Source organism: Festucalex cinctus, chromosome 9 (genome assembly GCF_051991245.1).
Source record: "Festucalex cinctus isolate MCC-2025b chromosome 9, RoL_Fcin_1.0, whole genome shotgun sequence".
NCBI lineage: Eukaryota > Metazoa > Chordata > Actinopteri > Syngnathiformes > Syngnathidae > Festucalex > Festucalex cinctus.
In genome coordinates, this window is record NC_135419.1 from 29,122,099 (window position 1) to 29,146,264 (window position 24,166).

General features: G+C 39.9%; 1 protein-coding gene across 6 annotated transcripts in view; it reads left to right on the plus strand.

Annotated features, from left to right (window-relative positions):
• Nucleotides 1-24,166, plus strand: part of spdl1 (spindle apparatus coiled-coil protein 1) — a 339,338-nt gene that overhangs the window by 224,973 nt on the left and 90,199 nt on the right. For all 6 annotated transcript variants that reach the window (XM_077532662.1, XM_077532663.1, XM_077532664.1 and 3 more), the window contains 3 exons: nucleotides 9,073-9,213; nucleotides 10,903-11,009; nucleotides 21,072-21,192. In XM_077532662.1, coding sequence (XP_077388788.1) covers nucleotides 9,073-9,213; nucleotides 10,903-11,009; nucleotides 21,072-21,192 — 369 coding nt within the window. The remainder of the gene's footprint in view (nucleotides 1-9,072; nucleotides 9,214-10,902; nucleotides 11,010-21,071; nucleotides 21,193-24,166) is intronic.

Genomic DNA, 24,166 nt, shown 5'->3' on the forward strand with positions numbered 1-24,166 from the left:
GGACAAATGAAATTTTAAAGGCAATATTTGATGCCCCGCCCCCGTCATATAGTATTTCAAAAAGGCAAGATGTTTTGCCCAGTTGTTCTCTCAGGTCTTGAGATGATAAATGCCAAGTTTGAAGTCAATTGGATGAAAAATGTTTGCAAAGGGGGAAAAAGCATGACCACAGTGAATGTGCCAAAATAGGCCAAAATTGGACATTAAAAAATTCATAGCTCACTTCCTGTACATTTTAGCTACATGGTCCCAATAGACTTTTTTGTGCGTCTCGGGGTGCTACACGTGCCTGCCGATTTTTGTTGCACTAGCTCAAACGTGCCGGGCTTGGTTTTTATTTTTCTACGCTAGGGGGCGCTATCGAGTCGCATTGTTATGACGACTTAATAATATCAAATTTTTCGCCGGGCCTGAGGAGTGTGCAAAGTTCGGTGAGTTTTCGTGAATGTTTAGGTACCCAAAATCGCGATCGTTTGCGGAGAATAAAGAAGAAGAAGAAGAAGAAGAAGAAGAAGAATAATAACTAGAGCTGCGAGCAGCTATAAAGGGCCCTCGCAGCCCGGGCCACGTTGGAGTCCTTGCACGTTGGGGTACTTGCACGTTAGGGTACTGGCACGTTGGGGTACTGGCATATTGGAAGCAAAATTTCTTTGAAAATGGCATAATAAACGTTTACATGTAGAATATTTTTTTTGCCAGTGTGTGTCAAGCTCAACGGGTTTTGGTGATTGTTAAGACCTGCAAAAATCAGCGTCCTTTTTTATTTTTAGGCAATGAGTTGCCCTGATTGGTATTTTTTGTAAAAGTGTATATATACATCATCGCTCGTTGTACTCATTGCACAATGTTACTTTTATTGTCCAAAGGGGCAATCAAAAATGAATAAAACAAAATGGAAACGTACATACGTTTGGATCGGTGTGAAGCCAGTGAACAATTTGAGTGGTGGAAACTAAAAGAATATTCAGAAATGACTTAGTCATCACACTTAGAATGAGTTTAAATTTTTTTGTACAAAATACCGTATGTGTTTTTTTTTTTTTTTATATAAGCCTCAAGGGCTAGGTGGCGCTGTATTTATAACTGAATGTTGTCATCGAGATACCTTCAGGCCTTGATTATAAGCATACATGTCAAGTGTGGGATTTTTTTTGGAGCATGTACCGTGGAGTTATTAAGCATATCCTTCATTCACGATATTGCTTTTAATGTCCACAGAGGCTATCAAAAATAAATAAAAATATATATATGTTTGGATAAGTCTGATGCCAGTGAACATTTTGAGTGGTGGAAACTAAAAGAATATTCATAAATGACTTAGTTATCACACTTAGAATGAGTTTACATTTTTTGTACAAAATACCGTATGTGGGGTATTTTTTTTTTATGCCTCAAGGGCTAGGTGGCGCTGCATATATAACTGAATGTTGTCATAGAGATAGCTTCAGGCCTTGACGATAAACATACATGTCAAGTTTGGGATTTTTTGGAGCATGTACCGGGGAGTTATTAAGCATATCCTTTTTCAGTGCGAAACACAAATTTTGATGCCCCGCCTTCATCATATAGTATTTCGAAAGGTCAAGATTTTTCCCCCTGTCGTTGGCTCAGGTCTTGACATGGTCCAGGTCAAGTCTTAACTCAGTCAGATGAAACGTGTAGGAGAAGTGGGCAAAAGTCTGCGCCCTGTGAATGTGCAAAAATTGTCAAAAATGGGACATTCAAAAATTCGTAGCTCACTTCCTGTTCATTTTAGCATATGGGTCCAAGAGACTTTTTTGTAGGTCTTGGGCTCCCTCATACACCTAAAAATATTCGTCGTTCTTGCTTAAACGTACAACCGGGGCTGCTTCGTTAAAAACTTCTAGGGGGCGCTATTGAGTCATTTTTGTAAAAATAGCACAATCAACAATAAAATATTGCTAATTTTACCAGGCCAGATGTGTGTGCCAAGTTTCATGAGTTTCTGTGCATGTTTAGACCCTCAAAACTGGCGTTGTTTTCTTGGCGAACAGCGCTTAGCCACACCCACAGCAATTCGCGAAAACTCACAAACTTCGTGTTGTGACATCATGAAGGCCGAAACCCTCATCTGAGCAAATATGAGGTAGGTCCAGTTAACGTGTTTGGAGAAAAACGTAGAAGAAAATTCGTAATAAAAAAAATTGCCACTAGGTGGCGCTATCAGTTAGATGAAATATAAGTCAGTAGATGTCTTTAGGGCTGGACTCTCATCAAATGTGTGAAATTTTGAGAAGATAGGATCATCTCGGTCAAGTTAATGCAGCTTTTATTTTCACGAAAAATCTTCAGACTTTGCGTCACCGTAGCGGCCACGCCCTTTGGCGAAAAGTTACAATATTCGGTGTGGGGCATGATCAACATCTTAAGCCTTTTCTGACCAATTTTCAAATGGATCCCTTCAACAAGCTCAGCACAGTAGCTAAAAACGTAAAGTATGACATTTATTGTAACCACTAGGTGGCGCTATATGTATAACTGAATTTTATCATATAGATGTTTTCAGGCCGTGACTATTACGTTGCCTGAGAAGTTTGAGATTTTTTGGAGCTTGAACATGGGAGTTATTAAGCATTTGCTCTTTCTCGACAAATGAAATTTTAAAGGCAATATTTGATGCCCCGCCCCCGTCATATAGTATTTCAAAAAGGCAAGATGTTTTGCCCAGTTGTTCTCTCAGGTCTTGAGATGATAAATGCCAAGTTTGAAGTCAATTGGATGAAAAATGTTTGCAAAGGGGGAAAAAGCATGACCACAGTGAATGTGCCAAAATAGGCCAAAATTGGACATAAAAAAATTCATAGCTCACTTCCTGTACATTTTAGCTACATGGTCCCAAGAGACTTTTTTGTGCGTCTCGGGGTACTACACGTGCCTGCCAATTTTTGTTGCTCTAGCTCAAACGTGCCGGGCTTGGTTTTTATTTTTCTACGCTAGGGGGCGCTATCGAGTCGCATTGTTATAACGACTTCATAATATCAAATTTTTCGCCGGGCCTGAGGAGTGTGCAAAGTTCGCTGAGTTTTCGTGAATATTTAGGTACCCAAAATTGCGATTGTTTGCGGAGAATAAAGAAGAAGAAGAAGAAGAAGAAGAAGAATAAAAACTAGAGCTGCGAGCAGCTATAAAGGGCCCTCGCAGCCCGGGCCACGTTGGGGTCCTTGCACGTTGGGGTACTTGCACGTTCGGGTACTGGCACGTTGGGGTACTGGCATATTGGAAGCAAAATTTCTTTGAAAATGGCATAATAAACGTTTACATGTAGAATATATTTTTTGCCAGTGTCTGTCAAGCTCAACGGATTTTGGTGATTGTTAAGACCTGCAAAAATCAGCGTCCTTATTTATTTTTAGGCAATGAGTTGCCCTGATTGGTATTTTTTTGTAAAAGTGTATATACACATCATCGCTCGTTGTACTCATTGCACAATGTTTACTTTTATTGTCCAAAGGGGCAATCAAAAATGAATAAAACAAAATGGAAACGTACATACGTTTGGATCGGTGTGAAGCCAGTGAACAATTTGAGTGGTGGAAACTAAAAGAATATTCATAAATGACTTAGTTATCACACTTAGAATGAGTGTACATTTTTTGTACAAAATACCGTATGTGGGGTATTTTTTTAATTTTTTTTATATAAGCCTCAACGGCTAGGTGGCGCTGTATTTATAACTGAATGTTGTCATAGAGATACCTTCAGGCCTTGATTATAAGCATACATGTCAAGTGTGGGATTTTTTTTGGAGCATGTACCGTGGAGTTATTAAGCATATCCTTCATTCACGATATTGCTTTTAATGTCCATAGAGGCTATCAAAAATAAATAAAAAAATATATATGTTTGGATAAGTCTGATGCCAGTGAACATTTTGAGTGGTGGAAACTAAAAGAATATTCATAAAAAACTTCGTTATCACAATTAGAATGAGTTTACATTTTTTGTACAAAATACCGTATGTGGGGTATTTTTTTTTCATGCCTCAAGGGCTAGGTGGCGCTGCATATATAACTGAATGTTGTCATAGAGATAACTTCAGGCCTTGACGATAAACATACATGTCAAGTTTGGGATTTTTTGGAGCATGTACCGGGGAGTTATCAAGCATATCCTTTTTCATTGCGAAACACAAATTTTGATGCCCCGCCCTCATCATATAGTATTTCGAAAAGTCAAAATTTTTCCCCCTGTCGTTGGCTCAGGTCTTGACATGGTCCAGGCCAAGTCTTAACTCAGTCGGATGAAACCTGTAGGAGAAGTGGGCAAAAGTCTGCCCCCTGTGAATATGCAAAAATCGTCAAAAATGGGACATTCAAAAATTCGTAGCTCACTTCCTGTTCATTTTAGCATATGGGTACAAGAGACTTTTTTGTAGGACTTGGGCTCCCTCATACACCTAAAAATATTCGTCGTTCTTGCTTAAACGTACAACCGGGGCTGCTTTGTTAAAAACTTCTAGGGGGCGCTATTGAGTAATTTTTGTAAAAATAGCACAATCAACAATAAAATATTGCTCATTTTACCAGGCCAGATGTGTGTGCCAAGTTTCAGGAGTTTCTGTGCATGTTTAGACCCTCGAAACTGGCGTTGTTTTCTTGGCGAACAGCGCTTAGCCACGCCTACAGCAATTCGCGAAAACTCACAAACTTCGTGTTGTGACATCATGAAGGCCGAAACCCTCATCTGAGCAATTATGAGGTAGGTCCAGTTAACGTGTTTGGAGAAAAACGTAGAAGAAAATTCGTAAGAAAAAAAATTGCCACTAGGTGGCGCTATCAGTTAGATGAAATATAAGTCAGTAGATGTCTTTAGGGCTGGACTCTCATCAAATGTGTGAAATTTTGAGAAGATAGGATCATCTCGGTCAAGTTAATGCAGCTTTTATTTTCACGAAAAATCTTCAGACTTTGCGTCACCGTAGCGGCCACGCCCTTTGGCGAAAAGTTACAATATTCGGTGTGGGGCATGATCAACATCTTAAGGCTTTTCTGACCAATTTTCAAATGGATCCCTTCAACAAGCTCAGAACAGTAGCTAAAAACGTAAAGTATGACATTTATTGTAACCACTAGGTGGCGCTATATGTATCACTGAATTTTATCATATAGATGTTTTCAGGCCGTGACTATTACGTTGCCTGAGAAGTTTGAGATTTTTTGGAGCTTGAACATGCGAGTTATTAAGCATTTGCTCTTTCTGGACAAATGAAATTTTAAAGGCAATATTTGATGCCCCGCCCCCGTCATATAGTATTTCAAAAAGGCAAGATGTTTTGCCCAGTTGTTCTCTCAGGTCTTGAGATGATAAATGCCAAGTTTGAAGTCAATTGGATGAAAAATGTTTGCAAAGGGGGAAAAAGCATGACCACAGTGAATGTGCCAAAATAGGCCAAAATTGGACATTAAAAAATTCATAGCTCACTTCCTGTACATTTTAGCTACATGGTCCCAATAGACTTTTTTGTGCGTCTCGGGGTGCTACACGTGCCTGCCAATTTTTGTTGCTCTAGCTCAAACGTGCAGGGCTTGGTTTTTATTTTTCTACGCTAGGGGGCGCTATCGAGTCGCATTGTTATGACGACTTAATAATATCAAATTTTTCGCCGGGCCTGAGGAGTGTGCAAAGTTCGGTGAGTTTTCGTGAATGTTTAGGTACCCAAAATCGCGATCGTTTGCGGAGAATAAAGAAGAAGAAGAAGAAGAAGAAGAAGAATAATAATAACTAGAGCTGCGAGCAGCTATAAAGGGCCCTCGCAGCCCGGGCCACGTTGGGGTCCTTGCACGTTGGGGTGCTTGCACGTTGGGGTACTGGCACATTGGGGTACTGGCATATTGGAAGCAAAATTTCTTTGAAAATGGCATAATAAACGTTTACATGTAGAATATTTTTTTGCCAGTGTGTGTATCAAGCTCAACGGGTTTTGGTGATTGTTAAGACCTGCAAAAATCAGCGTCCTTTTTTATTTTTAGGCAATGAGTTGCCCTGATTGGTATTTTTTTGTAAAAGTGTATATACACATCATCGCTCGTTGTACTCATTGCACAATGTTACTTTTATTGTCCAAAGGGGCAATCAAAAATGAATAAAACAAAATGGAAACGTACATACGTTTGGATCGGTGTGAAGCTAGTGAACAATTTGAGTGGTGGAAACTAAAAGAATATTCATAAATGACTTAGTTATCACACTTAGAATAAGTGTACATTTTTTGTACAAAATACCGTATGTGGGGTATTTTTTATTTTTTTTTATATAAGCCTCAAGGGCTAGGTGGCGCTGTATTTATAACTGAATGTTGTCATAGAGATAACTTCAGGCCTTGACGATAAACATACATGTCAAGTTTGGGATTTTTTGGAGCATGTACCGGGGAGTTATCAAGCATATCCTTTTTCATTGTGAAACACAAATTTTGATGCCCCGCCCTCATCATATAGTATTTCGAAAAGTCAAGATTTTTCCCCCTGTCGTTGGCTCAGGTCTTGACATGGTCCAGGCCAAGTCTTAACTCAGTCGGATGAAACGTGTAGGAGAAGTGGGCAAAAGTCTGCCCCCTGTGAATGTGCAAAAATCGTCAAAAATGGGACATTCAAAAATTCGTAGCTCACTTCCTGTTCATTTTAGCACATGGGTCCAAGAGACTTTTTTGTAGGTCTTGGGCTCCCTCATACACCTAAAAATATTCGTCGTTCTTGCTTAAACGTACAACCGGGGCTGCTTCGTTAAAAACTTCTAGGGGGCGCTATTGAGTCATTTTTGTAAAAATAGCACAATCAATGATAAAATATTGCTCATTTTACCAGGCCAGATGTGTGTGCCAAGTTTCATGAGTTTCTGTGCATGTTTAGACCCTCAAAACTGGCGTTGTTTTCGTGGCGAACAGCGCTTAGCCACACCCACAGCAATTCGCGAAAACTCACAAACTTCGTGTTGTGACATCATGAAGGCCGAAACCCTCATCTGAGTAAATATGAGGTAGGTCCAGTTAACGTGTTTGGAGAAAAACGTAGAAGAAAATTCGTGAGAAAAAAAATTGCCACTAGGTGGCGCTATCAGTTAGATGAAATATAAGTCAGTAGATGTCTTTAGGGCTGGACTCTCATCAAATGTGTGAAATTTTGAGAAGATAGGATCATCTCGGTCAAGTTAATGCAGCTTTTATTTTCACGAAAAATCTTCAGACTTTGCGTCACCGTAGCGGCCACGCCCTTTGGCGAAAAGTTACAATATTCGGTGTGGGGCATGATCAACATCTTAAGGCTTTTCTGACCAATTTTCAAATGGATCCCTTCAACAAGCTCAGCACAGTAGCTAAAAACGTAAAGTATGACATTTATTGTAACCACTAGGTGGCGCTATATGTATAACTGAATTTTATCATATAGATGTTTTCAGGCCGTGACTATTACGTTGCCTGAGAAGTTTGAGATTTTTTGGAGCTTGAACATGGGAGTTATTAAGCATTTGCTCTTTCTGGACAAATGAAATTTTAAAGGCAATATTTGATGCCCCGCCCCCGTCATATAGTATTTCAAAAAGGCAAGATGTTTTGCCCAGTTGTTCTCTCAGGTCTTGAGATGATAAATGCCAAGTTTGAAGTCAATTAGATGAAAAATGTTTGCAAAGGGGGAAAAAGCATGACCACAGTGAATGTGCCAAAATAGGCCAAAATTGGACATAAAAAAATTCATAGCTCACTTCCTGTACATTTTAGCTACATGGTCCCAATAGACTTTTTTGTGCGTCTCGGGGTGCTACACGTGCCTGCCAATTTTTGTTGCTCTTGCTCAAACGTGCCGGGCTTGGTTTTTATTTTTCTACGCTAGGGGGCGCTATCGAGTCGCATTGTTATGACGACTTAATAATATCAAATTTTTCGCCGGGCCTGAGGAGTGTGCAAAGTTCGGTGAGTTTTCGTGAATGTTTAGGTACCCAAAATCGCGATCGTTTGCGGAGAATAAAGAAGAAGAAGAATAATAATAATAATAATAATAATAATAATAATAATAATAATAATAATAATTTTTACAAAAACAATAGGGACCTCGCAGCGGTCGCTGCTCGGGCCCTAATAATAATAATAATTTTTACAAAAACAATAGGGACCTCGCAGCGGTCGCTGCTCGGGCCCTAATAATAATAATAATAATAATAATAATAATAATAATAATTTTTACAAAAACAATAGGGACCTCGCAGCGGTCGCTGCTCGGGCCCTAATAATAATTTTTACAAAAACAATAGGGACCTCGCAGCGGTCGCTGCTCGGGCCCTAATAATAATAATAATAATAATAATTTTTACAAAAACAATAGGGACCTCGCAGCGGTCGCTGCTCGGGCCCTAATAATAATAATAAAAATAATAATTTTTACAAAAACAATAGGGACCTCGCAGCGGTCGCTGCTCGGGCCCTAATAATAATAATAATTCGAACGAAAAACAATAGGGACCTCGCAGCGGTCGCTGCTCGGGCCCTAATAATAATTTTTACAAAAACAATAGGGACCTCGCAGCGGTCGCTCCTCGGGCCCTAATAATAATAACAACAATGAATATGAATAAAATATGTGGGAAAGCATTCCCACAATAACACAAGATAAAAATATATAAAAGAAAATGTCAATGCTTTACAGCAGTTGTAAATAAGTAGGAATGGTTTTATTATTGACACCTAAATCTATACAATAACCTTGTCTACTTCATAAACGTTTTTGAAATGGACTTGTCATTCAAAGCAGAGAATCTGATTCGCAAAAGTTTGGACAGAAGCGGCATCCACTGAAAAAGGAATTGGGGAAGGGGTTATTATGCATTATATATATTTTTAAATAATCGGCAGATTAATCGATAATCGGTATTTTTTTCCGCCAATAATCACTCTCGGCATCGGCTTCAAAAAATGCATATCGGTCGGGCCCTAGTCACCACTTTATTGGTAGGTGATCAAATGGATTTGTGAAGACTCTAATGTCATTCAATCCATTTGTGTGATGAAATATCACAATAGGTCCTAAGCATATCTGTAATATATTCCTGTGTTGTTTATAGGTCCAAATTGCCACTCTGATGCAGCTCCGATGTTCAAGGGCTGACTCTTCTCAGCTGGACAGACTTCAGTCTTTGTTGTCAGAGAAGAATGACGAGATCCAACATTTGATGACCAAACTGCAGACTTTGGAGAAGGTTGAAGTGAGTGTTGATCAACTAGTGTATGCAATGTCACCCTAACCCCCTTGAAACTTAGGTTTCATTCAAGGCCACAATTGAATTTTTGAATACATATAACACCGCCGAATGGAGACAAGAAATGTCATCTTTTATATTTTAATTTACTATGTCGAGCACATTGAACAGATCCAACTAAAAGTTTGTAAGAAAAGCCTAAAGACATTGATCATGCTTAAAATATCTATTGTTGTGACTTTTCGGGAAAGGGCTTGCCAATGTCTGTGACACAATTCTTATTTGCCGTGACGACAAAAGCTGTTATAACGACCCATATCATCGATCTTGTCAAAATATCACATAATTGATGAGACTCCAGGCATGAAGATATCTACACATTTATTTTGAATCATAGTGGTAGTGCCACCTACTGCTGAAAGGAAATTGTTTAATTCTTTGATTTATTTTTGTATGTACAAATGTATGAAGAAAATGGGCTAAAATTGGACATTCAAAAAAATCCGAGCTTACTTCCTGTTCATTTTAGCTTCAATGAACTTTTGTGTACTTCTTGGGCTACTACACGTGCCTCCCACTTTTTATAGGCATAGGTCAAACGTACCAGGAATGGATTTTGTTGTTTTGACGAATAATGGACACTCTAAATTAATTGACGTGTCCGCTTCTGTTGACTACTAAATCATATGTTACACTCTGTACAGTGTATAGAGCCGGGAAACGAAAATGTTACCGCGCTCCATTCCAAAGACAGTCCCTGCTACCTTTTCTAACACCAGTGCCGATGGACCGTGCTCTTGGTGGCAGCACGGGACGATCAGGCGGGGTCTGGCCAGTGTCAAGATTTGTAGTGTGATGTTTCACCTGGCCCAAGACACAACTCTGCGCGGCGGCATAAAAGGTCCGCGTGAAACATGGACGGCGACGGCGCAAACATGGTTCAGGGCGGAGCGTCGACTTCAATTTTCCCAGCCGACCTATTTTTAAAGTCGACCTCGTCGACTTGGTTGACTTTTTTTTCCCAGCCCTAATAGGTTGACAGCTTTTTAGCTTTACAAGGTCAGGATATTTGGGGCCAATCACGATCGCCGATCAGCAAGTTTATATTTAAAAAAAAATCTATATGCAATCAATGATCCCTATCATAAGATGGAGCATTATGTCTATTTATATTTTATCTCACCAGTGATAGGACCTCGGAATTTTCCAGGAGAGTTGTAGGAAATAATCATTTGAAAATGTGAAGCCTGACAGATCATGATAAAATGTTGATTCATCTGTTTATTTTTTTGTGGTGAACTATATATGGTCAGTGAATATCATTAAATGTAAACTGGTAGCCATTCAATTCAATACTCAAGAAGTAGCTCTCTGTTTCAGAACCATGCATTCAACGAAGTTCAGCGGTCAAGGGTGTCAGTAAAGACCTCTATATACGTCTTAGAACATTTTTATTGACCTCTTTCACGGGTAGAACAACAGTTATTCAGGAGGGTTACAAAACATTTTGAATTACACGCAGCCTTGTTTTGGGATGATGTTCCTCCATTGGTGACGATGTCATCTAATTTGAATGACAATCGAAATAAATGTGTGCAGACCACTTATTTATTCCCTATCATCCATGAAATGGGGAATAAATTGTAAACTATTATGATGAAATATTAAACAATAATGTGTGTTTGTTTTGTGTAGGTATTACTGAAGACCAAAGGGAGTCATGCAACTACATCAGAAATTGGTAACGGCCAGGATGAAACATTTTATACTGACCTGCTCAAAATGAAACTTGACAATGCAATGTGAGTAATTTCATTTATTTGATGGTCATGTGGAATAATCTTTTTTTTCACTTTAATCTTTATTGAAATCTTTTACAATTTACAATATCACATGTACATGGGGTCATCTTCATACAAACTAAAAAACAAAAGCAGAGGCAAAAAAAAAAGCAAACAACAGTGACATATATGGGGCTCACATCATTTTATAATGCACATTCATGGTCTACTTTCTTTTCTCCACATTTGTGGTGTCATTCAGTTGTCTCTTATATCATGTGGAATAATCTTATTTTATTCTTAGATGATAATGAGTAATGAGCTTCACAGTTGAAGTGAATTTGCCCTTTTCTTAATGTTTGAATTAAGATGTTCAGATGGTCAGTGTTTTATTTTTTGCACAAATTGCTGTTCTGTAGTAAGAGGCAGAATTGACATTTCTTCTTTACCTTTTGGCTTATCCCATTCCAAGTCGCTATAGTGTCTCATCTTTTAACATTGTAGTCTTATCTTTTCCATCCTGCTCTGACACCTACTGCCCCCATTTCTTCCCCGACTACGATTACATCAGGGCTCTACACTAACTTTTGCACTGGTAGCACTGGTGCTACCAACTTTTTCAGTTGGTCGCACCGCACAGATTTTAGTCGCACCCTTTTTAGGGGGGGGATACAGCATTGACCGTATTTGCTGATGTATAGTTCTCTCAATTTGCGTAGCATGATTTGATGACGTAAAGATTGACAGCGACTCAACATATAACTGCAAAATATTTTACTGTAACAAGATTTGTCTGCAACAAAAGAGGTCAATTATTTTATATTACTTTAAAAGAAGACATTGAAAAAAGGGCTGATGGGCCAGCTCTAATTGCGAGGCCTCCAAACCCTCTTCCCCTTTGGAAAAACAAAGCTTAATAGCCTGCCTAGCATCATGAGCCGTCAAATCTGGCCCTTCAACACTACTTTGGATTAGGTCGTCTGATGTAGTGTGTGACAGAGTTTGCCTGTTTTTTTTATAAATCCAGTTTGATCCTCATCTATTAACCATGGCATCGCTTTTTGCAGTCTTTTTGCTAAAATGGTAGCATACAATTTATAGTCAATATTCAGGACGCTAATCGGTCTATAACCTTTACATTCCATTTTGTCCTTTCCCTCTTTTGGAATCACTGATATGAAAGCCTCTCTCCAAGAGGGAGGGATGGGGCCCCCTTTAAGGCATAATTAAAATAAAACAAGGCTCCAGCAGAGGAAGCAGCTGTTCTCTCATTAACTTATACCATGCCGGGGGGAAACCATCCAACCCACATGATTTGGATGAATTTAAATTTGAAATAGCATCATTTATTTCATCCCTTGTTATTGGGGATATAAGGTTATTTTTAATTTCTGTACCTAATGTAGGTAAGTCTAATGAATTAAGAAATTCAATAATTGGATATTCATCATTTTGGCTTGCCTGGGAATATAAAGATTTGTAATAAGTTTCAAATGCACTTTGTATTCCCTCCAATTCGTCATTAGGGCCCTTCTTCTTCTTCTTCTTCTTCTTCTTCTTCTTCGTCTTCGTCTTCGTCTTCGTCTTCGTCTTCGTCTTCGTCTTCTTCTTTGTCTTCTTCTTCGTCTTCTTCTTCTTCGTCTTCTTCTTCTTCTTCTTCATTCTCCGCAAACGATCACATTTTTGAGGGCCTAAACATTTACGAAAACACCGAAATTTGCACACTCTTCGGGCCCGGTGAAAAATTTGATATTCTGATGTTGTCATAACAACAAGACTCTATAGCGCCCCCAAGCAAAAAAAAAATACAAACCAATCCCGGCACGTTTGACCTAGAGCTACGAAAATTGACAGGCACTTGTAGCACCCCGGGATGCACAAAAAGTCAATTGGGACCATGTAGCAAAAATGTACAGGAAGTGAGTTATGAATTTTTTAATGTCCAATTTTGGCCCATTTTTGCACATTCACTGTGGTCATACTTTTCCCCCCTTTGCAAACAGTTTTAATCCAATTGACTTCAAACTTGGCATGTATCATCTCAAGACCTGAGACAACAACTGGGCAAAATATCTTGACTTTTCGGAATACTATATCACGGGGGCGGGGCATCAAATATTGCCTTTAAAATTTCAATTGTCCAGAAAGACAAAATGCTGAATAACTCCCATGTACAAGCTCCAAAAAATCTCAAACTTCTCAGGCAACGTAATAGTCACGGCCTGAAAACATCTATATGACAAAATTCCGTTATATATATAGCGCCACCTAGTGGTAACAATAAATGTCATACTTTACGTTTTTAGCTACTGTGCCAAGCTCTTTGAAGGGATCCAGTTGAAAATTGGTCAGACAAGCCTTAAGATGTTGATCATGCCCCACACCGAATATTGTAACTTTTCGCCAAAGGGCGTGGCCGCTATGGTGCCGCAAAGTCTGGTAATTTTTAGTGACAATAAAAGCTGCTTTAACTTGACCCAGATGATCCTATCTTCTCAAAATTTCACACATTTGATGAGAGTCCAGCCCTTAAGACATCAATGAACTTATATTTCATCTTACTGATAGCGCCACCTACTGGTAATTTTTTTTCTTACGATTTTTCTTCAATGTTTTTCTCCAACCACATTAACTGGACCTACCTCATATTTGCTCAGATGAGGGTTTCAGTCTTCATGATGTCACAACACGAAGTTTGTGAGTTTTCGCAAATCGCTGTGGGAGTGGCTAAGCGCTGTTCACCAAGAAAACGCCAATTTTGAGGGCCTAAACCGGCACAGAAACGCATGAAACTTGACACACACATCTGGCCTGGCAAAATGAGCGATATTTTATCCTGGATTGTGCTATTATTAGAAAAATGACTCAATAGCGCCCCCTAGAAAATTTTAATGAAGCAGCCCCGGTTGTACGTTTAAGCAAGATCTACGAAACTTTTTAGTTGTATGAGGGAGCCCAAGACCTACATAAAAGTCTTTTGGACCCATATGCTAAAATGAACAGGAAGTGAGCTACGAATTTTTGAATGTCCCATTTTTGACGATTTTTCCACATTTACAGGGGGCATACTTTTGCACACTTCTCCTACACGTTTCATCCGACTGAGTTAAGACTTGACCTGGACCATGTCAAGACCTGAGCCAACGACAGGGGAAAAAATCTTGACTTTTCGAAATACTATATGATGAGGGCGGGGCATCAAAATTTGTGTTTCGCACTGAAAAAGGATATCCTTAATAACTTCCCGGTACATGCTCCAAAAAATCCCAAACTTGACATGTATGTTTATCGTCAAGGCCTTAAGCTATCTCTAAGACCCACTTACGGTATTTTTACAAAAATTGTAAACTCATTCTCAGTGTGATAACTAAGTCATTTATGAATATTATTTTACTTTCCACCACTCAAAATGTTCACTGGCATCAGATCTATCCAAACATGTGTATTTTTTATTTAGTTTTATTTATTTTTGATAGCCTCTATGGACGTTAAAAGCAGTATCGTGCTAAAAAAAAAAAAAAAACTTGACATGTGTATTTCTAGTCAAGGCCTGAAGGTATCTCTATGACAAAATTCAGTTTTAAATACAGCGCCACCTAGTCCTTGAGGCATAAAAAAAAAAAAAAAAAAAAAAACACTTACGGTATTTTGTACAAAATTTGTGAACTCATTGTAAGTATTATAACTAAGTCATTTATGAATATTCTTTTACTTTCCACTACTCAAGATGTTCACTGGTATCAAACCGATCCAAACATATGTACTTTTTTATTTTGTTTTATTTATTTTTGATAGCCTCTATGGACAATAAAAGCAACATCGTGCAATGAGTACGCGCGATGATGTGTATATATACTTTTGCAAAAAATACCAATCAGGTCAACTCATTCCCAAAAAATAAAAAAAGACGCTTATTTTTGCAGATCTTAACAATCACCAAAACCCATTGAGCTTGACACACACATCACACCTGGCAAAAAAAAATCCACATGTAAAGGTTTATCATGCCATGTTCAAAGAAATTTTGCTCCTAATGTGCCAGTACCCCAATGTGCGAGTACCCCAATGTGCGAGTACCCCAACGTGCGAGTACCCCAACGTGCAAGTACCCCAACGTGCAAGTACCCCCAACGTGCAAGTACCCCAACGTGGCCCGGGCTGCGAGGGCCCTTTATAGCTGCTTGCAGCTCTAGTTTTATTTGTTACCGGATCTCTAATACTATAAATTGTATTTTCAGCCTGTTGTTTTTTGAGTCTCCATGCTAACAATCTAGTTGCCCTAGGGCCCGCTTCATAGTATCGTTGTTTTATAAATCTTATATTTTTCTCTACCTCTTCACTTAATATTTTATCTATTTCTTGTTTGACATTTCTAATTTAAAGTACCACTTTGGGGTTCTTTCCGACAATATTTTCTTCCTCCAAATCTCTCAATTTTCCCTGTAATTTAGTAAATTTTTCAGTTTTTGCCTTTCGCAGTACAGACATCCTTGCTATTATCTTCCCCCTAAGTACAGCTTTGGTTGCATCCCATAAGATATTTGAGCCTACATCCCCTGTATCATTGTCCTTCATATACAGGGCAAGGTCGTTTTCCATTGACTGTATAAAGGCGTGGTCATTAAGCATCCCAGTGTTGAGTTTCCACATAGTTTTTCGTTGTTTGCTATCAAGATGTAATGCCAGATAAACGCCTGTATGATCTGAGAGGTCCCTCTGGCCTATTCTACAATTTCTTATTCTATGTAAATCCCTATTAAGCACAAAAAAATAGTCCAGTCGAGAATAGGCTGCATGACGTGCAGAATAGAACGTGTACCCTGGGTTGGACCCCTGTGTGGCCCGCCAGACATCAATCAAACTCAGTTCTTTCATCATCCTGTTAAATTTTTTTTCAGTTGAATTCTTTCCTCTTTTTCTATTAGATGTATCCAATTGCGGGTTCAACAGTATGTTAAAATCTCCAGCACAGATAAGAGTCCCATATGTTTCTGTTGCAATCAGATCGAAAACCCTTCTAAAAAACAATATATCACTTTTAGGGGGGGCATATACATTGAGCAAAGTCACTTCTTTTTGGTCAATTTTTCCTTTTACGAAGACATATCTACCTTCCTTATCATTGATTTGAGATATAAACTAAAATTTAACATTATTTGCCACCAGTATAGCAACAACCCCTCTTTTTACCATTTTTATATGATGAAAAGAAGGAGTTTCTAAAGCCCATCGTCTTTAATTTATCATGCTCACCATCAGATAAATGAGTTTCCTGCCAAAATAATACACTGACTTTCTCCTTTTTTACTTTAGCTATCATTTTACTTCTCTTGATGGGATTATTCAACTCATTTACATTCAAAGAGAGAATGTTATAATATTGATAAGGCATTTTTCTTACCTTTGAAACATTGCACTTGTAACATCTCGGACTAACAAAGCCAAACAAAAAGGAGAAGAAATAAAAACTAAGAAAAACAAACAAACAACAGAACTTCCAACAGGGAAGCTAACATGTCGCTTCTAATTGTGAGGGGTCTTGCCACAAAGTGGGGGCCCTCTGTAGAAAAAAAATAAATAAATAAAAGTCCTGTGGCGTGAACATTAATACACAGGTATCAGCCTTCTCATATCGCCGGTATAGTAGTTGTCCAGTAGTGGGAAGTTCCAATCATGTGTCTCATTCATCCACCACTGAGGGCTCGGGCCCCATTCTGCGGTACTCACTCAGCTTCTCCCGAATTTGCCGCCGGAACCGCTGTATCCCTCCCGCACGCTGGGTCTTGGCTGACTCCCAAGGTAGAAGTTGAGCCGGCGTCTCCTCTGAGATGCTTTCCTCTTCTGATCCGCCGGCAATTTCGGCCACCTCGAATCCTCGTCTCCGCAGGTCCTCCGCTGCGTGCCTCGCGTTGTTGTACAGTGTCAAAAAAGACTCGCATCTTCGTTAGGGGGGTTTGGAAACGTATGCCCTTGTCTTTCAACGCCTTCTTTACGGGGATATATTGCTTCCGTTTCCTCTGTACTTCCGTAGCATAATCGTGATCAAAATATACTGGTTTGTTTTGAATCCGAAGCTTCTTCCTCCATGCGTCTCGAAGAATCTGCTCTTTCACTGAGAACCGAAGGAAGCGAACCACCATGGAACGGGCACCCGATGGAGGCTTGGGGGCCAGAGCACGATGTGCGCGTTCAATTCCCAAGTCCGGGTCACTTTCGGCTCCCAGCTCCGACTTGAGAAAATTTTCAATAAAGCCACAGCGGATGTACCCTCAGCGTCCTCGGGTATACCGTAGATTCGGATATTCTTGCGCCGGGAGCGCCCTTCCAAATCCGCCACTTTCTCCTTTAGAGCCCGTTGGTTAGTAAGAAGTTGGGTGAGAGTCTCTTTGACACCAATGTCCCATTTCTCCATGTCGGCTAAACTTTTCTCCACTTCTCCGACACGTTTAGCCGTCCCCTCGACTCGATTTGTCACTTCGTTTATCTTCCGGTTTACCTCCGCAGTGAACTCCTCCATTTGTTTTTTTAATATTTTCTCGAAAACATGCTCGGAAGTCAGCAAGGTCTTTTTTTGAGTTCGGCTTGAAGCGAAGCCATCCCCGATGTCATAACCTCGCTCATCACTTCGCAAATTGAATCCAGAGTTTCGTTGCCTTTCGGGGCTCCATCTTGATTCGCTACGCTATCACATGGCGCAGCTTCTCCTTCGGTTTCTCGCTCAACATTGTGTCGTAGCCCATAACCTTTCTTCTTGTTTTTATCCCCACTCATTATGGCAACAAAATTAATTCGTTTCGACGAGTAAGACTCTTGAATTATTATCAAATTTGCGGCTGATACCCGGAGCTCAGTCACTACGCGGGCATCTTGTCTACCGCGCCACCGGAAGTCCTCGAATATACATTTTAAACATAGTGCAGAGGGAAAATTAATGCACTCGTGCAGCACGAGCGGCATTTTTGTTCACTAGCACACACTTGAAAGTTACCCGCATTTGCGAGTGAAATGCTCGCACTGTCGAGCCCTGCCTCCGCTGGCTCTCCCGTAGCAACAAGAGCGCGCCGGCGCGCGCCGACTCAATCAAATCGTATTTGAGTGAAACATGACCCGCTGCAATGAGATTGGCTGGCTACTTCCTGATCGGCACAGCATACACGTACACGCATGGACACACTACATGCAAACTCCACCCAGGAATGTCGAAGCCCAGACTCGATCTCACGTCCTCTGCACTGGGGGGATGTACGTGCTAACCAGTCATACACATTGCTGCCTGTCTTACAAACATTTACCTTTATCCCAGTAGGGACAGTTTTATCACATAACACTGATCTGTCAACCTTTCCATCACTATTGCAAAGAGAAGTGGGCTTGGGAGCTGATCCCCCTGTCACACCTAAAGCACACCTTATGCTGTACGATTTGAACGTACTACTCTGCCACTCCAGACTTCCTCATACAGTGCCACATTCTTCTCTGGGTATACTGTCATAGACATTTTCGAGATCAACAAAGACAGAAATGCAGCGGTGCTGTCATAGTCCCAACATTCAAAGTCCCCACTTTCAGGTTTAGGCTTCATATTTTCCTCTTATCTATGGGGCTAAATATGGTGCAAAACTAACTTGTAAAAAAAAAATGTACCTGTTGAGAAAAGTAGAAATTTTTTATCTCTAAAAGTCATGATTTGTAGAAATGAGAACTTGTAGACAAAGAAGTCGCCACTAGGAGTCATGTGGTTTTTCTGCTGTTGTCCAGTCACATGATTTTTCCACCAAATCGATAGTTAGAAATATAACTACAGTTCTATGATTCCCGAACGACTGCCAGGTGGCGCTGCAGTAACAGCACGGAAATCCCCCACACACATGCGTCAGCGAGGAAAGAATACATAAAAGGACATGTCGTCCATAGTTCCGCTTGACGCCATCCCCATATATAAGAGGGCAAAGGAACTAGAACACGGTCTCGCACAGTTCACTCACTTTGCCACTGCTGGCCTATGATCTTGTTGATCAGGGCTGCGGCTGTCCTCCGCCACCTTTGGCTGCGACAACGCTGTGCATTTTCTTGTTTTTGATGGATGCTGGAGCTTCCTTCCCTCTTCATCAGATTTTCGGCGCCTTATGGATGAATGCCTTGCTTTTGATGGTGATGGCAACCGTTGCCATCTTGCCTGCGGTTATTTTGATTTGCTTTTGCTGCTGTTGGTATGGTGTCTCGACCCTCTCCTGGTTTGCGGTGTTGTACCCGACGCTGTCGCTACCGTTGTTGTCTTGGGTCGCGTTGAAAAATAATTTGATAGTGAAGGTACAGGTTTCTTTTCTATCTTCTCCTAGCATGTTGAGCCACACTACTTTCTCGGCTGCTGGCCGTGGGTCGCCAGCTGCCATGATGTTTGCTTGCTATGGTATTGTTTATCATGCCCTCTGCTAGCTTATGACGGCACAAATGGTGACGGTGAGTATTATAGATGTCAGCTACTATTGCCATGTAGGGATGTAACGATAAGGGCAATATCGTGATATTGTGATATTAAAACTGCCACAATATCGTCGTCGTCATGTACACAATATTTAAAAGGAACACATCTGTTAAAAAAATCAGGTTGATTTCCATATGTGCAGTTCTAGCACCCTCTAGTGGCTAGTTTATTAGTGAAATGTAATTTTATTAAGGATATTTTGGCCTTTTTAAAATCTATTCTAATTGTCAGATGAAGGGGAACCTAATTTGCTTGCAAAGCGATCAATGTGTGCTTGCATTAGCAAGTAAGTGCCTCAATATTTTTATGAGAGATTGTAAGTGGTTTATATGCATTGCTGTTATGTACAAAAGCATAATATTGTCTTTTTTTAAATATCACCAACCCCCACCACAATATCGTGATAATTAACGTATTGTGACCTATCGTGATAATATTGTAACATGATGTTTGGATATCGTTACATCCCTATTGCCATGTTGCCGGCGGTTCTTTGACTTGCTTTTGTGTCTCGACCCTCTCCTGGCTTGCGGTATCGCACCCGTTGCTGTCGCTACAGTTGTTACCTTTTGCTTTGCTGAAAAAATACCTTGCTAGCGAAGGTATGGTTTTTCATGTCATAAAAAAAATACCCCACATACGGTATTTTGTACAAAATTTGTAAACTCAATGTAAGTGTGATAACTAAGTCATTTATGAATATTCTTTTACTATCCAACACTCAACATATTCACTGGCATCAGACCTATCCAAACACGTTCTTTTTATTATATTTATTTTTGATAGCCTCTATGGACAAAAAAGCAACATTGTATGAGTACAACGAACGATGATGTAAATATATACTTTTACAAAAAATACCAATCAGGGCAATTTAATGGGGTATATGCCACGGAAGAGGCGGGACGTGATTTTGCACATCAGTTTATTTCCAGTCCGGGTTCCGAACGTGCAACCCAGGGGCACAAAGTCGGAAGCACAAGAATTTTTGACGCAGCCCACACGTCGCAAACCGAACCGGAAACAAACTGTTGTGTAAAAAAACAGTCCCGCCTCTTCCGTGGCATATACCCCATTCCTAAAAATAAAAAAGGACGCTGATTTTAAAAATATACTACATGTAAACGTTTATGATGCCATTTTCAAAGAAATTCTGCTTCCAATGTGCCAGTACCCCAACGTGGCAATACCCCAACGTGCAAGTACCCCAATGTGGCATGGGCTGCGAGGGCCCTTTATAGCTGCTCGCAGCTCTAGTGGTTTTATGATGTCAAAATGTGTAGACTATGACGAAAGAGGGCTGGTTACATATTAATTTTTAATTTGAACAAGGAATGTCCCATTTATGGGTTTTACGCCCATCATGGATTTTGCCAATCAGCTCCATGTTAGAGAATCAGATGTGCAAAAAGTGCTGAAACAATGAAGAGTTGGATATGTTTAGAGATTTAAAATTGCATTCACCACTAAAGGTTGATTTAATATCCCTAATTTTTCATGAGCAGTATTTATAGCCAGGTAAATTTTGTCGTTTTACTTTTTTTTTTTTTTTTTTAACTAGTTCTTTTTTTTAATTATTATTTTTTTTTTTTGTGCAGTAAGGATGTGGAACGTTTAGGAGATGAACTTTCCCTGCAAAGGATGAAGTCTTTGTTAGAAAGCCAGAAAACTCTGGAACTGGAGAGGAAACTCTTCACTGATGAACATCTTCTCAAGCAGGTACAAGGCTTTACTTAAAACATTAAGACGAAGTGCGAACGTGTTACTACCGTTAAAGCTGGGAGCACTCCAGCGCTCTTCTCCCTTTTTAAAGCCGGCAGAGCGGATATGTCCATTTGTTTTGTGTTGACCAATTCTTGGTCTCTTAGAGGATGAAATGCATCAGAATATCCACGAAAGGGTGACGTGGGCCTCGTAGTATGCACTGGAATTTTATTTGAGCGTTTATGGCTGACACAGATTCACGGGAGTTATGAATTAAATGACGCGATTGACGACGGCGCGGAAGCACTTCAAATCAGTATAAACAGTCGACATATTTTTAAGAAATATGTTTCTAGATGATGACGTAGAAAATTTCAACGGCTTTGTAATGGAATTGATGACGAATAATTACTACTTAATTCCCCGAGATTATTTCAACTGCGATTCAGTGTTGAAGGTAAATGTACCATAACATGATATCTTTCAAAGAGTGTGGGGACGTTTTCTGGACTATGATGGACATAATGAAATTTCACATCTATTAGGTGAACCTGTGTCGGAATCATACGTTAGGATGAAGACCTTGGACTGAAAGGACATGTGGGACCTCTTGCAAGACACATTAAAAATCTCAAATATATTGTTGGGAAAAAAAATAAAAGAATTTGAGATCATTCTAAATTTGACAAAAAAGTTAAAAGAATGCCCACACACAAGCACATTCACAGCGATTCATAGTGTCAACATTTTAGAATGGCAAACATACAACATTTCATAATTCATTGTTTTGTTGCAAAAAAAACAGGCAGGCGGGTTCTGATAGTTTTTTTTTCTTCTTCAAATTACTTCTGGAGGATTCAGCATTCCAGAGATGGGGGATGGTCATCTGTGGAGGTGAACCAGTCTCGATGGGAGATACCGAGACCTCATCGCTGGGGTTTGTCACCCCTCAACCCCGTTCACCCCCATCTTGTGGATAGTCACAAGACAAAAGAAAGGAAACCTCTTTTGTCCATGATGGGATTGCAAAAATTAGCAAATGGACAATGTTCACTACAAATGCAATTGGAATCGTACAAATCGTATCAATTCCCTAGCTATAATAGCCCAGAAATGATTTAAAAGTGGGAGCCACACTAACCTTTAGATTCCACCGCAATCGTGTACGTTGCGGATCCGCTCCGGCGGCGGAGCCGATTCGTTTCCATTCTATCAGCGTGGTCAAAGTACAGCGGCTGCGTATGCACTGTGTCGACTGCGGACCAGCTCCGTCGTGCCGGAGCCCGCTGGTCGAAAAGACCTGTTTTCTTTTTTTTCTTTTTTTTTTTTCCGGGTGATGCATCCGTCAGCATCTGTCAAATGGCAAAGTAGCACAGAACACATTGAGTGGGACAGGAAGACCAACGCAGTTTCAAAATAAAATATGACAGGGCACATCCTTTTTATAGGGACAACTTAGGGATGCACGATATTTTTCGGACCGATACAATATCGGCCAATATGGGAAAATATGACGTCATTTTTCATCGGCCCGATATGTATATTTTAGCCGATACATAGGTCCGATACATCTATTAAAGTCTGCACACTGTTTGCAACGTGACGACCCTACAATACACCGAGTCGCGCTGCTTATGTCTTGTATAGACCATGTCGCACTGATTACATCATCTATCACGCCTCTCGCTCTTGTCGACCGGCATCTAAAAAAAAAATAATAAAATAAAAACGGCTTAAACGAAGCTTGGCCCGCCCCATACTGCTGTCTAGACTAGCACGTAGCAATCATCATGTCCTCCTCAACAGTATGGTTGTTTTTCTCCATGGCAGAAGATCAAAACATTTTCAGCAAGGATTCTAAGAGGGGGAAAGAAGATTTTGTTCACCTGAAAATCCTTCATCATTGCAGAGCCGAACTTGAAGGAGGCACAGAGGCAGCAGCTAATGTTGCCAGGCAAAGGCGCTAAGCTAACAAGCCAGCAGCCAAAATCTCAAGGGGAAATGAAAATTACCATCCAGACGACTTTTGGCAAGCACAGAGGAGAGAAAGCGGAGCAGAGGAGAGAAAGCGGAGCAGAGCCGCTTTGAACGAACTTGAATGAGGCACAGCTGTAGCAGCTAATGTTGCTAGGCTAACGGCGCTAAGTTAAAGAAGCCAGCAAGGCAGCAACAGCAAACCTAAAGCCATTAACGCCAAAATTATGGCTTTCACAGCGCTAGACAAGCAGACGGTTTTTTTTTGTAGCTGACCCGTTTTGTTTTTTTTTGTTTTTTGTTGTTTTTTTTTTCTTATAAGTTAATAGCACATTTGGAGCCACGTTGCATCCTCCGAAGTGGCCACAGCTTGATTGACAACAATGGACTAACACTACAGTAAGTCTCACCGCAGTTCAGGATGGGGGTTTTCAAGGCTGCGTAGGCTATCATGTTATTTTATGTTTAACCTTTAAAGCCAAGCCAAGCAGTGAACTAACTATTTGTCAGTTACTGTCGGCTGTAATCAAGCCACAACAAAACACGCGAATGTAAGCAGCTTGCTTATTTATTTATTTATTTATTTATTTACTTATTTATTTATGATTTTACTGTCTGTGTTTCCCTCACGGGAACACGGGAAACAACATAACCAATTTTGTCTCTTTCCTTGATTTCAATTTCTTTTAATTAAAGTTCACAAATGTCAATGCATATAATTTTACCAAACGTTCATCTACCTCATCCTCATGCACTATTGCACTTAGGGTTGAATAAATGCATTCCTATTGCGTAATGCATACATACATGAATGTTTTGTTTTTCCAGATAAACCAGTTGTAGTTCTGCATTAATTTAAAAACTAACTTTTTATTTTGTGTAATTATCTGTTAGCCATTTCATATAGAAAATACACATTTGAAAGAGATACATTTGTTTGCTGCCATAATCAGAGCTACTAAAACATAACTTTTTTCCATTCCTGGATGAACAAATTGCAGATTATGTGAAGGCT